Source organism: Micropterus dolomieu, linkage group LG20 (assembly GCF_021292245.1).
Source record: "Micropterus dolomieu isolate WLL.071019.BEF.003 ecotype Adirondacks linkage group LG20, ASM2129224v1, whole genome shotgun sequence".
Classification (NCBI taxonomy): domain Eukaryota; kingdom Metazoa; phylum Chordata; class Actinopteri; order Centrarchiformes; family Centrarchidae; genus Micropterus; species Micropterus dolomieu.
Window position 1 is genome coordinate 26,110,515 of NC_060169.1, and position 14,715 is coordinate 26,125,229.

The 14,715-nt window shown below is 40.8% G+C and overlaps 1 protein-coding gene across 2 annotated transcripts in view; it reads left to right on the forward strand.

Annotated features, from left to right (window-relative positions):
• sema4bb (sema domain, immunoglobulin domain (Ig), transmembrane domain (TM) and short cytoplasmic domain, (semaphorin) 4Bb) overlaps window positions 1-14,715 on the forward strand; it is a 64,130-nt gene that overhangs the window by 23,649 nt on the left and 25,766 nt on the right. For both annotated transcript variants that reach the window (XM_046032447.1, XM_046032446.1), the window contains exon 2: window positions 4,573-5,002. In XM_046032447.1, coding sequence (XP_045888403.1) covers window positions 4,882-5,002 — 121 coding nt within the window. In that variant the 5' untranslated portion in view covers window positions 4,573-4,881. The remainder of the gene's footprint in view (window positions 1-4,572; window positions 5,003-14,715) is intronic.

Below are 14,715 nucleotides of genomic sequence, written 5' to 3' on the forward strand. Positions count from 1 at the left end.
TGTAGATTCTGAAATTATATTGAAAAATTTTGGCATTTTATGTGTTGCACTCAAGCGCTGCTGGTACACAACTACAAGTGGTTTAACATCTTTTGGACTTGGCACGTGAGCGGTGTACTTGCAGAACCATCCGTGCACAAAACAAAACATTCTTGCACTGCCACTCACCTATTAGCCACAGTAGCTAAGTTGACGATCCATGATGAAACTTTTACGCCCTGCTCCCACCTCCCGAGGTGTGAAAATTAAGTATTAAAATTAATTGTTAACGTGTTGTTCACAACGAATTACTATACATAATAATTTGTATTGACAAATGATGATTCATTTGTGCTGTTTTGCCAGTTTTATGACGCTGATGGTCCGGGAGTGTCCGTTCCGAGTTGGATCATATGTGAACCCCTGGGTTGATAGGACTTCTGAAGTGCTGCTGTGTTTAGCCACCGAGGCTAAAGTAGCTGTCGATGAGTTGTTAAATACAGAAGATGTGTCATGAGTGTGGAGGCTATAGAGTTGTTTTAAAGGTATCAAGATGGCGCTGGGCTGAGTAACAAGTGACGTGGCCAACATGGCTTTTAAAAGGTACCAGCAATACATGTTCAGTACAAGACTTTGGAGTAACAAGCTAATGTTATTACAGACGGCTATAAGTGAGAGTTATAATGACAGACACAGTAAGGAGTCTCTGCCTTGTCAGCCTTGTAAATGGATAGGGAGCTCAACAAGCTAATGTTATTGAAATTATACTTGAGATATAAATATAATGGCTTTACATCTTTTTTTTAGTAATACAATTAACGAACATCTCACAGTCACTGAATAGCCAATCATTGATTTTTGGGAGAGAAATGGTTTACCTTCCCCCTACCATCCTTTGGTTGACTTTAAACCAATCATGCACTGCCCACTCTGCTAAGCAGACGGCTATAAGTGAGAGTTATAATGGCAGACACAGTAAGGAGTCTCTGCCCTGTCAGTCACCTGCTGAGGTCTTTTCTGCCCAACATAATGGCCCCATAAATTTTCCTGAATTGAAATCTGTTCCCAAGGGGCCATGTTGTTTTTAGGGTCAGACATGGGGAAAAAAAAAAAACTTCTGACATTATTGCATGGCAAGTAGCTGATATTTGACCCTACAAAAACAATTAAACCTGTTTTTCTTCTATTCGCACTGAGCAGTCACTGATAAATTTTCAGTTGCATCTCACAAAGTCACCCTTAAACCTGGCTAAAAGGGAGACACTAAAGTTTCACATTTGATTGCAGCTGGGCAATTAAATGCAAATGTCTTTATGGTTATCTTTCACTTTGGACTTAGATGTACTCATGATACTGTTAATGGATTGGACGGCGGCCCAATCCACTCTCATGTCAAGCTCTCTGATAGCGCTCTCATCACAGGGTCCTGCCCGGCAGTTGATTATCTCCATAAGTGCCTTGGTCCGTGCCAAAGACTAAATGAGAGACAAGACACTTTGCAGGGATGAGTTATTGGGTGGTGGTTGTTAAGCACAAAGCCCAGTCGTTTATACAAAGCTAGCCAAATGGTTAGCATTCATGCTGCTCCCTATCCAGTGAACTTGCCATGACCTGGCAGACTGTATCGTCCAATATGTCTGTCACATCCTTTCTCTCTCTCAACAGATGCAGGTATTAATAGGGAGCCTCGAGGGAGGTTCGAAAGGTTAATGAATCTGTAGCCTTAAGCAATATGGCACCAGATTCACCCTTCATAGATACAGGGAGCAGCAGACCTTCTCCTAGATAAGCAGATGGGTCCTGTGGCACCAAGAACAGTGGGTCGCCTGTACTGGCCCGTAACAGCTCCAATTGAATAGCGCTTTAATCCTGTAAGTCCTATAATAGTTGCTTCTAATAAGATCACTTTCTTTGGTCCAGTACTTGATTTAATGCTTATTAAATATTTAATACTTTTTCTTCAGATCCATGCCTTGTTGTTCTTCAGAATGGATTACTACACTACATTATTAATTTGACTAAAATGATGACATGGTATTCAAACAGAAACATGTGTCAAAGAAAACAGAACAAGTGCGTCGTTACATCAGTTTATTTGCCCTTTATGCCCTTGCTGAGCCTCAACAGATTTGCTCCCCCCCCAGGTGCTGGACTCGGTTGTATGAACATTTTAGGCATCACACCCATGAGTCATCTTGTACTTTGGATTCCCCACATATGTTAAGTTTCCCAGTCTGCTGCAAGGGCTTCTACATATTGACATAATAAATTGTGAGGAGGCACCTGAGAGAAGTGTTCAAATATACGAGTCTACATGGAATAAAATTGATGAAAATTTATTGAATTTTTCTAAGATTTGATGTAACATTAAAAATGTTTTATTTGGCCCTTTTTTATTTTATTTATTTATTCCATGCTAGAGATTTCACACCAGTTACCTGAACCAGTCTCCTGTTTTCATATAGATCTTATCTGAGGTATTTTGATATAATACATTTAGTGTTTAGGATAATGGTTATTAATATGTCAATGACGCTAAAAATTTGTTTGCTATGCATTCAGCTCTTTACCCACCACCACTTATCTCTCCTTATTTGGTGTCCCTACAGAATTTGCCAAAACAATTCTAATTCATCAGTGTGCCAGGACACCCTCCTAACAGCACTCCTGTGTTTTCATTAAAATTTAAAAGACCTCTGGAGTTACATAAGGATATAACCTGGGAACATGGAGGCCTGGGGTGTGCGACACACGCAGGGCTGCCATGCTTGTTGTTTCAGTCTCAGCAGGCATGAGAGGGACCAGCCGAGGAGGTGGGGGATGTTACAGGATCATGGATGGATGTTTCAGCCTCCTGTGACTCGACTAGCTTCAGAGGAGCAGCAGGAACCAGCGCAGGCTAATAGGGAAGTGAAGAGTGACACAGACATATTGGATCACTGGTTGAGACTCAAGGGACGGACAGAGATGGGTGTGACAGCGAGACACAGATGCAGAGATAGGGGAAAAGGTTACACTCAGTAGAACTAGTGTTGGGTCAGACCGATGACCCTCCACCTAGCTACAAAAATGCAAAGAAGAACAGCTTGCAACTACAATCCAAACTAGCCATCAACTCAACAAGCCGTTCAGTCACCAAGCTGCTAATTTTGCCTAGTGCCAGTCTGCAAGTCTGTTAGCCAACAGTTGTAAATCTCTGTTGTAGTCCAGGTTGATCAGAAGTTTTTAAAATGGTGGTTCCCAGCAGGGCATTGTCTCATCAGACAACCAGGGGCCACTAACTCACCCCTGGTCTTGTAATGTTGTTGGATTTATTAGCTACCATAAATATTTGAACAAGGTCTTCTGGGAGTTGTTTCAGTGACGCAAGCTCTCAACCAGAGACGCCATGTGCTCTCCAGTGTTTACTTTCTGAACGTCACCACCTATGTGGGAGCTCAGCTCGAGGGGGGGACATCCACTGCTGTCAGGCAGTAAGGAGTAATAAGTTGTGTTCTATCACAGGAACATACTGTGGTGTTCGCTGATTTAGGTGTCTGTACTCTTCCCAGGATGTTGGTAACTGTTTGGACTGCCATTGTTTAGGGTTTGAAGACCTTACCAAATAAAATAACCAGAAAACTGTTTGTCCTCCGGTTTAAGAACTACTAAGATGCAATTCTCCAGTTTATTTTAATCACATAGCTATACAACTTATGTCCTGTGTTTATTTAGCAAAAATATGGATTAAACAGGGTATCAGTATCTATTTTAAGTGTTTACCATGAAAGCTGACCACCTACTAAATGAAATCTTTCAGCATACATCTACATAACAGCCACCTTATCTGCTCACTAACACTGAAGGCAATAAAAGTCAGAGAGCAGCTTTATTCATTGCATCTTTGAGACAAATTACAGAGTTGTCTTGGGAGTCACTGTTCTTTCATTTATTTCCCCACATAGCCGCAAGATTGGAGCCAAGCTGCCATATTATCTTCTTGGGGATCTCTAACAGATTGTTGACAGCATAATTAAATACAGTGATTAAAAAAAATAAATCTAACATGCGTTTTATCTCGCAAAGAGAAACTTTGTGGGCTGCAGTGCAAATTGGACATTCATTTCCACTTAAAAGTTTGTAAAACTCTTTTAAGTTACCACACAATGTGTGTCCATGGTAGCTGGCTCGTGGTCTGAATGATCTGTTTAGCTGTGATTTTCCTTGGCATAGTGGTGCGAGAGTAAACAGTGGAAGCATAAATATTTGTTTTTTTGTCATTAAGGCTTTAGCTGCAGCCATCAGTGTGCGGCTATATTAGGGTCTGAGGACGGAGAGATGAGGCAGGTGATATTTGAGTGATGTCATTGTTTGCTGTCAAAGCTGATCAACACCTTTTTAACTCTTGAAACTCATTGTTTGCAGTAAAATCCACACCATCCTCCAGAATGAACTGCAGCCAAATGTATCAGTTCTCTTGCTTTTGTAGTTGTTGGTTTTATAGCGTCAGAAGTTGGATATAGATCTGTTATTCGAGCGTGTGTTTCATATATTTCTTTCAGCATTTTCTTGGATCAGACATAAAGAATCGACCTCTCTCTCTTCTCTCCACAGATCCAAAATGACTTTTACTAAATGGCCACTGGTCGGAGCTTAGTGCTGAGCCATCGAAGAGAACTATGAGTAGATGACAACAAGCAGCTTTTAATCCAGAAAGGATTGCTCTTCTCTGTCTGTTAACCGTGTGTAAGGACCGCTGGGAGTACAAGAATCGAGTCAAGGACACGTTCACTCCCCCTCAGCCTGCTGTACGATGGGAGTGAGAAAATAAAGCTCTGCAGTGTCAAGAGGAGGTTAATGAATTCCAAGGAATCTTAAAACAAACTGCATTTGTGTATGTTTGCGTGAGAGGATCAGGCAACCATGTGGACAACAGCTGCAACTGCCCACTGTTTTCTGGCCACTGCACTGCTATTGGCTAGCTGCCTCCAATCACTGATGGCCACCGAGGATGATGTCACACCACGCATCAGTTTCTCTTACAGTAAGTCCCAATAACCTGACACACTTTTTCAACATTTGTTATTACAGTTTTTCAAAATATAATTGACCGTTCACAAAACCCCAAACAGTGATTGTCAAATCATAGGTTGGCAATCGTAAGCATGGGGCTGGAGTAAGAGCAGTACACTGAGTTTGGATGATGCTTTCTTTTTTTAACCTTTAAAAAACTAAAACTACATGAGCTTATCTGTTGTAAGGTAAGCTGTAAACATTGACATGTATAGCAAACTAGCGTAACCCAACCTAACCCAGCATTACTTACAGCGGTATTTTATACCACCATTATTTTGTGGGTTACTGTGTAGTATTGTGTGGAGGCTGGTCCTGAATGTGACTATGTCAGACTGAAGGTTAATGTTAGTTCTGTCATCCTCAATTGGATTTGGGGAAGTTAACACCCAAGACAGCGTAACGATCACCCAACACCCGGCTTTTCCTCATCGTTCAAACTTTCTCTCTTTTCTCGTTTAATTATATGAGCTAAGCAGCTTAGCAACTGGGTTATGTTATGAAAAAACATCAGTCTAACCTTACATTTTCCCAAGCCATCTTACTCATAGTACTGGGACTAACTAGTTCCACACTACACTAAAAAGACAACGCTTTCTCCTTTTACAGGGTTCTTGTTTTAAAACAAGCCACCTTGAAAAAATAAAAGCACAGATGCCGTTCAACCAACTCATGAACACAAACTTATCTTGATTAGATAGCTATCTAGCTACAGCTGAGAAATCTGCTAAAATAATCTGTCGCTAGGGAGAAAAGACTAGCCTGCTTTTGTCTACCTTTGTCTAAAATCAATTGTTTCAAAATTTGCTAAGAATTTTGAGAGGTAAATCTGCCTGTCGTTGCTCTAAACTGCATCCATGCCGTGTGAGAGCGAAAAGACAGTTGTAGCAACAGTAACTGAAGGGGGCGGAGCTTTACGATCTGTCAGTTCCATGCAAAATAATAATTTAGGTCAATGGTGAACAAACACAGCAAACACAGCTGCAACAAGTGTGCAGTGAAGCATTCTTTGCAACAGTATATTCACAAAAACATGTCAGAGGCCGCAAGTGCCTGCAGGCCCAGATGCACACGTGCAAACTTGAAGACGCCTGCACTACAACAACACTTCCCATAAACACATGCAATTATGAGTTTGTCCCTGTCGGTCTTTTTTAAGATTATCTGTCACTTTGTACAAAATTCACTGTGTGTTGTTTTCTCACCCTGGGCCTTGACAGAACAAAGGGGGTGAAATATGTCCATGCAGAACATGTGACTCCTCAGACTGTTACTCAACTGAAGAACAAATAAGAGTGCAACGTTGTGGGGCCTAGCAAGTATTCTGCAGCACATAAAGTCTGGCTTCGTACCTTCAAAAGCACTTCACTCTTAGTCCCTTTTTGCTACTAATTGACCTTTTGGTAATGTTCAGCTGAATGCAACAATTTATCTCACAAATATAAACTCTCTCCTGGGAAGTCCACTGATTGAATGGAAGATGTTTTTGCACCTGATTTCATCATTGCATGCAATTACTCCACACACACACTGCAGCACTCCTCTTATTATGATAACTGTGGATTAAGCTTTTATAATGTAAAAACGTGGAGCTGTTTTTCACTATTTGTTCAGCTAACAGCTTTTTGGTAATGGATTGATGCATTATGGAGTCTTATGACAAATGAGGGAAAAGAGAAATAAGGTTGCTGTTTGGATGTGGCTCACAGGAGAAATTGACTTGGACAAATTACTTTTAATTACTTTTTTACATCCTGTGTGGCTGTTGGAAAAGAACAGTTCTACATAGCTCACAAGTTGATCCTTAAAATTAACTCCCTGGTTCCTAACTTGTATTTTTATTCTGTCCTTGGCTTTGTTTTGCAACACTGCTTATACAGGCAAAGATGCCAATCCAGCAGCAACCAAAGTATAGGCTTATGTGGATGTAGGGGTGTGTTGGCTCCTGTAAACACTACCTGTCTGAATTTAAAGTTCTTCCCTCTGAAAACAACAATCTGATGGTTGTTTTCTTCACTCCTCAGTCAACTTAGTTCAACTCAATTCACCATCTCAAATTGGCATCGCTTATACCCAAGAACAACCTTTCACATACTTGAGCCATTTAACTTGTTTCTCAAAGAACTAAATGGATTAAATTGGCCTAAGGCTGGTTCCCAGCAACCGAGTGTTTTGCAAACCACTGATGTTTCTTTTTTTCCCCCGCTTTGCTTTACTCCAATCAGCATTCATAATCTAAATTTCATGTATTTTGACACCAGCAGTTAGTGACTGAGATTCTTTCATCTGGAGAGCATAAGTAGTAGTGTGAGACAACATGCTTTCAGCTGATAATATGGTGTAGAAAATCTTATTCAAACATCACTGGCACTAATTGTAACCTATTCATTAAGAGAACAGCTTTGCATAAACGGGGTCTGCAGCATCACTGACATGCTAAATGTTTGATATAAACTCGCCTCAATTCAACCCACAGCATTGATGTAAAGCAGGTCACAGCTTTAACCCCCATTCTGGTTTGTATAGTCTATAAGAAAAGGTGGACCCGTGCCTCAACATGGCAAAGCGTCCCTTCTCTTTTTGTCCTTCTTTCCCCTCCGCTCGCTCCTTCCTTCTCTCCTAATGAGCAGGCTAATCTCTCGTGTGTAGTGAGTGGAGGTTTTTGTGGTTGCTGCAGTGGGAGAGCTTGTCTGTTTTTCATTACGGCTCTTGTGCAGAGAGACAGCACAAAGGATCATGGGAGTTGAAGCAGTAAGCATCGGTTAAGCATGTGGTGTGTATCACTGCTAGTTATAAGAAACTTCTCAGGCAGGATGTTACTGTCTTTCTCCAGAGATGTGCTGAGCAGATGATTTTATTTATTAATTTTTACACTTGGAACAAGAAGAGTTCTGTTCAATTCAAGTTCTGCACTTAATAGGAACAGTTTGCATTAATGAACTGGTTAGGGCGTTTGGCAACAACTTGATCTTTTTTTTTTGTATTTAAAGTTCTGGCTCAAGTGCATGAGCTGTATTGTATGTCACCCTGTTTAGCTGTGATTCTGGTTCCCCTTAAAGCAACAGTTTAACATTTTTGGAAATACGATTAATTACAGAGAGTTGGATTACATAATTGATAACATGCTCATGCCTGTCCTTACCTTAGCATAACGACTAAGTTGGCGGATTTTACTACTTTTTGGTCATAGCCAGGCTAGCTGTTAAACCCTGATTCCAGTCTTTATGCTAAGCTAAGCTAACAGGCTGCTGGCTTTATATTTACCATACAGATATGAGAGTGATATCAAGCTTCTCATGTAATGCGAAACAAGAAAGCATATCTCCCAAAATGTCAAAGTATTTCTGTAATCATCTACTAAACTACATAATTACGGGAATACTTTGACATTGTGGGATATAAGCTTCCTTGCCAGTTTAGAATAAAAAACTAAACAACACTGACTTCATTAATTTTATTCTAAAACTTATATTACATGCTCATTAAGTGGTAATCAGTGAAGCTTATCTCATGTTTTTAGAATTACTTTGTTTTCTTGAAAGGTTTTTAGTTAGATTCTGCATAAAGCCTTACACCGATCAGTCATAACCACTGACGGGTAAAGTGAATAACACTGATTATCTTGTAACCATGGCACCTGTCAGTGGAGGGGATATATTAGGCAGCAAGTGATCATTTTGTCCTCAAAGTTGATGTATTAAAAGCAGGAAAAATATGCAAGCATAAGGATTTGAGCAACTTTGACAAGGGCCAAATTGTGATGGCTAGAGGACTGGATCAGAGCATCGCCAAAACTACAGCTCTTGTGGGGTGTTTAAGGTCTGCAGTGGTCAGTACCTTTCAAAAGTGGTGAAACGGTAGCAGGGTCACGGGCGGCCAAGGCTCTCTGATGTATGTGATGAGCTACTTTAGGTCAGATTGCCAACAAATTAATGCTGATTATGATAGAAAGGTGCAGTTTGTTTCTTATGGGGCTGAATAGCCACAGACCAGTCAGGATGCCCATGCTGACCCCTGTCCACTGCCAAAAGTACCTACAATGGGCACGTGAGCATCAGAACTGGACCATGGAGCAATGGAAGAAGGTGGCCTGGTCTGATGAATCACGTTTTCCTTTTACATCCAATGGATGGCCAAGTGGTGTGTCGCTTACCTGAGGAACACATGGCACCAGGATGCAAAGAAGGCAAGGCGCCAGAGGCAGTGTGATGCTTTGGGCAATGTTCTTCAGGAATGGTTTGAGGAACACAACGATGAGTTCAAGGTGTTGACTTGGCCTCCAAATTACCCAGATCTCAATCCAATTGAGAATATGTGGGATGTGCTGGACAAATAAGTTCCATCCATTGAGGCCCCACCTCGAAACTTACAGGACTTGAAGGAGCTGCTGCTAATGTCTTGGCATCAGATACCACAGCACACCTTCAGAGGTCTAGTGGAGTCCATGTATTGACGTGTCAGGGCTGTTTTGGCGGCAAAAGGGGGACCTACACAATACTAGGCAGGTGGTCATAATGTGGCTGATTGGTGTGCTGCATGCCATTTTGTCTTCCCCTATGAAAAGGAAATTTGTCATAAAGAGGCTTTTTGCAGGTAATTTTCATTTGAATCTTATATTTAATTAATATTGTCACAATTAGCATCCACTGATGTACTGTACCTTTAACAAAGGAAACATTCAGATCAGAAGGGAACATTTTCAGTCTTAAAACTTTGACACAGGCTGCTAGTAGAGAGGCAAATCAAAATGGCCCCTTAAGCCGAGCTATATCAAGCATGCTGTGGATGCTCAGTGTACAGAGTGTCCTTTCCCATTTACGTTTGGTTTATGTTCTGCGAATATTGTGCACTTTCTCTCATGCATGCTAATCCTGTGACCTTGGCAGTGTGCAAATCGCAGTACAGAAACAGAGGGACAGCAAGAGGGGGGTTAAGCCAAATACTCAGGACATGCTCGGATGCCCACCTAAAACCCGGCAAGGACACGCCCACTGATCCTGAATGAAGCGGTCTGTGGCTTCCAGCAGAGGTGGCACTCACAAGTGCCTGCATGTAACGCCATAACAGCCGCAACAATAGATCATAATTACAGCACATCAACTCCATATGTTTCAGACGTTTTAATGGCTTCATCACTTGCACGCTCCAGGGAATGTACAGAAAAGTTCAGTCTTTGCAGATTTCGATCAGGAACGTTTGATTTGAAGAAAATGGCAAGCAGCGGGAAATAATGGTGTAGCTGTTAATTAAGATGGACAGAGAGGAATGTGAGGTAAAAGGGAGTCATTAGGTTTTGTTTTTTTGCTGGGATGCAGTGGAGATTTGTCCAAAACAAAAATGTGGTTGGTCTTATCACTATCTTGCAGCAGAGATTTTCATAGTCTGGCAGTTACTGTGACACAAACATAAAAAAATTTAAAAATACATTTCTATGGACTGAATTGTACTTTTCATTGCACGATGAAGCATTTAGGATTTATATTGTTTCTGTGGTGCTGGCTGTAAATCCCTCTGGACAGCTCTTAAGTTGTAGTCTCACAACATAACATTTTATTTTATGACACGCAAACAAACACTTCAGTGTCCACATTGCTGTCAAAAAGCATTTTCTTTTTGTTCAACAAATAAGAAAGGTGTGGAATAAATGCACTGCTTTTATCACGGTATGCTTTGATGCTGCTCGTATAATATAATCTGAGACCTGGCTAAGTGTAAATGCATTCAAGGAGCATTCAAGATGGATTGAAATCTCCACAGTTTGAAATGGTGTAAATGTGAATGATTTTCTTAATACATCCATGGTCTGTCTCCTCTGTCCTTGTGATACACTCTGTGTGTGTACAGTGACAAACCTGTATATAGTAATACGATCAGAAAGAATAGGATTTGCCCCTATTAACAGTGTTGTGTACTGAATAAAGAGTTTTTTTTAGGTTCAGCTGATGCAGAATATCAAATCATGGTACTTTTGGTCCTTTCCATAACACCTCATTATCATGCTATATTCTTTCATGTGCTAAAAACCAGCTGGGTAGTCACAGTATTTTTCAGCAGTAATGAATTTCAGACTTTTTTTTTTGCAGAAGTGGTAATGCTGGACTAAGCAGAATTATAAGATGGCTTGCATTTGTTAATTAAGACTAAACCATATGGTCATATGAACACATTTTAGAATTAATGCATGTTAAATGAAAAATTAAATCTTTATATGCACTTAAAGATATATCACTACCACACACCATTATTATATAAAAACAACAACGCACTACAGAAATAAGCATGTCCTCAGGAAACATTTTATATTTGAGCAGAGGCAGAACTTAAATAGTTGAAAGCAGTCGTCTCATGTATCTTTCATTAAAAGTCAGAACTTTCCAGATTCAGTTCCAGTATGTTAATACGCTCCACATGTCTCTTATTCCTACTTGTGGGTGTAAGTAAAAAGACTGTGAGATGTGTGTCCTTGTGAGGCCTGACTATATATATTATATAGACTGAGCTGAAGGATTCTTTAAAAGTGTCTTATAGAAATCCTATCTGTGTGAACTTTTTTATTTGAGTTGATCAGTAAAGACAGATGACAGCCTGCTGTGCGTGCAGGTGTAGATCTCACGGATTCATGAGAAGAAGTGTCGCCTTTATCAAAATGAATGACACCTGTTGACAGAGAGATGGAGTTGAATTTCTTTTGAACCGCATCAGGGTTATGGGCCAAAATATGGAGGCTAATGCAGCCGGCTTGGAGATCACCACGCTCCTAACTACAGGAAGTGTGTGTGTGTGTGTGTGTGTATGTGTGTGTGTGTGTGTGTGTGTGTTTAAGAAAAGCCATTAGCAACGAGCATAAACCAATGTGCTTGACCACTTCTCCTACTAAGTTACTTTGTGGTGGATGAGTAGAGAGCAGGACACTCAGTTGTGACTGCAACCTGCTCTTCTCATCAAGGTCCTCTCTGGACACACACACGGGCAGGCTAGAGGGTTGTGTCTACATGCTCATGTAGCACTTAAAGACCTTCAACACATGCCAGTCCAAAGTGAGTGCACTTAGTAAACTGCACATAGCTTCGCTGGTGCCCTAAAAAGTGTGCAAGCTAGAAAATGGCTGGAGAGATGTATCAAAGTGTATTTTGATGGGATTCTAGCTGTAGCAGAAACCATCTGCAAGCATGTGCAAGCCAGCTGGATCTGGATGTTTTCAGTGCCAACCCAAATTAAGTGTTTTCTCTTCAAGTCCACTTGGCTGAGCAATAGATCTCATTCATCAAGCCTATCGTGTGTGTGTGTGTGTGTGTGTGTGTGTGTGTGTTTCAAAATAAAGAAAACATTTGAAGGAATGGAAGGTGGATTAATAATAATTTTATTTGTATAGCACTTTTCCCAACCAAGTTACAAAGTGCTGTAGAAACAAACAAGAGCCATACTAAAAAATAAAAATGAAATAAAATAATTTAAATTTAACAGTAGGGAGTAAAGATAAAGGCAGGAACCTGACAATTCAGCACTTTAAAAACAAGTAGTAAAATCAGTTAGTGAAGAGCAGCAGGGACTGGTCCGATGTGGTCACTCCTCTTATGCTGTTTTTCCATTACCAGTACCAGCTTGACTCGACACTCCGTGACTCGGTTTTGGCCCGCCGTCCTCCATTTTCCATTGAAGATAATACCCAGAGATAGTACCCCTCAATGTAGCTGGTTGTCATACCAACCCCACGCACACCTGCCACGACTTAAGGTTCAAAGCGACACACACACCAGTGACCCACATACAGCTGTCTCTTGTGCTGTTTCACAATACCGAGTTCAAGCTCGGACTTGGCAAGTTCTGGAGCACATTCGGGAAATGCATTCTGGGATACCTGGCTATACGAAATCCACACAAGTCACCACCAATGCAGGTTCGGTAAAACGGGCGTAGTGAGAACACATCCAGGTATTTGACTGTACTTGGCTAGATGCAGACTTGAATTGGAACTGTACTTGGGCTGCAACTGATGACATTTCACAAGTCCACCAGAACACAAGTACAGTAAAGAACGCAGATTGACGAACAGCTTTGATTTAAGTTGAGACGTTTTAACATTCCTCAGAATGTAAAGACAGATAAGCGGTATGAAAAACTGGCTGGCCAGCCTCGCAAGCTCCTCCTGTGAGTTGGCACAGGCTTCCCCCGCCGCCACTTGCAGAGCTCCTCAACTCTGAAAACTTTCAAGCACATTTCGTAAAACTGTCAATATTTAAAATCTACACAGCTGATTTCTCACCTCAAAACTTCTCAGAAGTGGATTTAGTGATGTAAAATATAAAACTTTCTGCTGCTGGCCTCTGTCAGGCGCACGCAATGATGACGCAGTGAATAGTGACGATTCTCTCTGACCAATCAATAGTCTGCTGTGTTTTCACGTCACATTTTAGTATTGCCTCAGCTCGCTTGGAACCTCGACATAAAAGGACCTGGTAGCAGGTACAGGTACAACTTTTCCACAATGGAAAACCAAAAACAGGCAAGGCGAGCTGGTACCATGCAGTAGAAAAAGGGCTTAGTGCGAGTTAAAAGCCTGACCACAGCATTTTGAATGAACTGCAGTATATGAATGTTTCTCTTACTAATACCAGAATACAGAGCATTACAATAATCGAGTCTTGAGGAGATAAAGGCAAGGATGACCTTTTAAGTTAGCAGAGGAGACTAATGATCTGATCTTGGTTAACTGTCTCAGCTGGACAAAACAGGACTGCACCACTTTGGTCACCTGAACATCCAAAGACAGCTCCTGAGTCAAAAATGACACCAAAGTTATGGATTACTTTCCGAATGTTGTACGAAAGGGCACAGACTAGTGGAGAGATTATTAAGGTTGCTAATGCTGGGTAAATAAAATTACTTCTGATTTGGAGTTGTTTAACTGCAGAAAGTTATTAAATATCCAGGCTTTTATGTCAGCGAGGCAACAGAGAATACAAGAAACATCTGTAGAACCAGGCTTAAACGGGACATTAGGATATTATGACTAGGATATTGAATGTCAGAAGCAGCCCAAATATCCCTATTAAAGTTACAAAGATTTCAGTCCTGGTGGATTTTGAGTCCCAAGGTGGTGGGTACTGGTGGTAACAGCAAGTGCAATTTAATGTTACAGCAAACCGATGACCAACTGGTGTATCTGTTTAAAATATACAGAAAATGACACATTTTTGATTTTTGACTGCTGTCAGTGCTAACCTCACTGACAAACGCATTGCATTTCCTGCAACTACTTCACAATAAAAGTCACTCCCTGTAGGACATGTTGAGTTTGGCAGTACAAACAGTAACACTGGATCACATGCAAGCATTGTTTCCTGTGAATTCCTCGTGCATTTGATTCCCAGATAGGAATGGCAGACCCCGCCATAACAGTTAAAGTATTATATACAGAAGTAATTACAGAATAATGACAATGCTGACTATAAATTGAAAAAGAAACAGGGCTTGCTTTCATGAAAATGTGAAGGATTAACCCCATTAACACACAATTTTTCACCCCCTTCAGGTGAAAAATTGCAATTAATAAAATAGCCTTGCATAACTTTCTTTGGTCCTTTTTTTTATTTTTAAAACAGTAAGTATAGTTACAATAACCAACTACATTGGTTCCTAGCCATCCCATTTGAACATTAAAATCACTCTTTCTTTGCTTTAGTT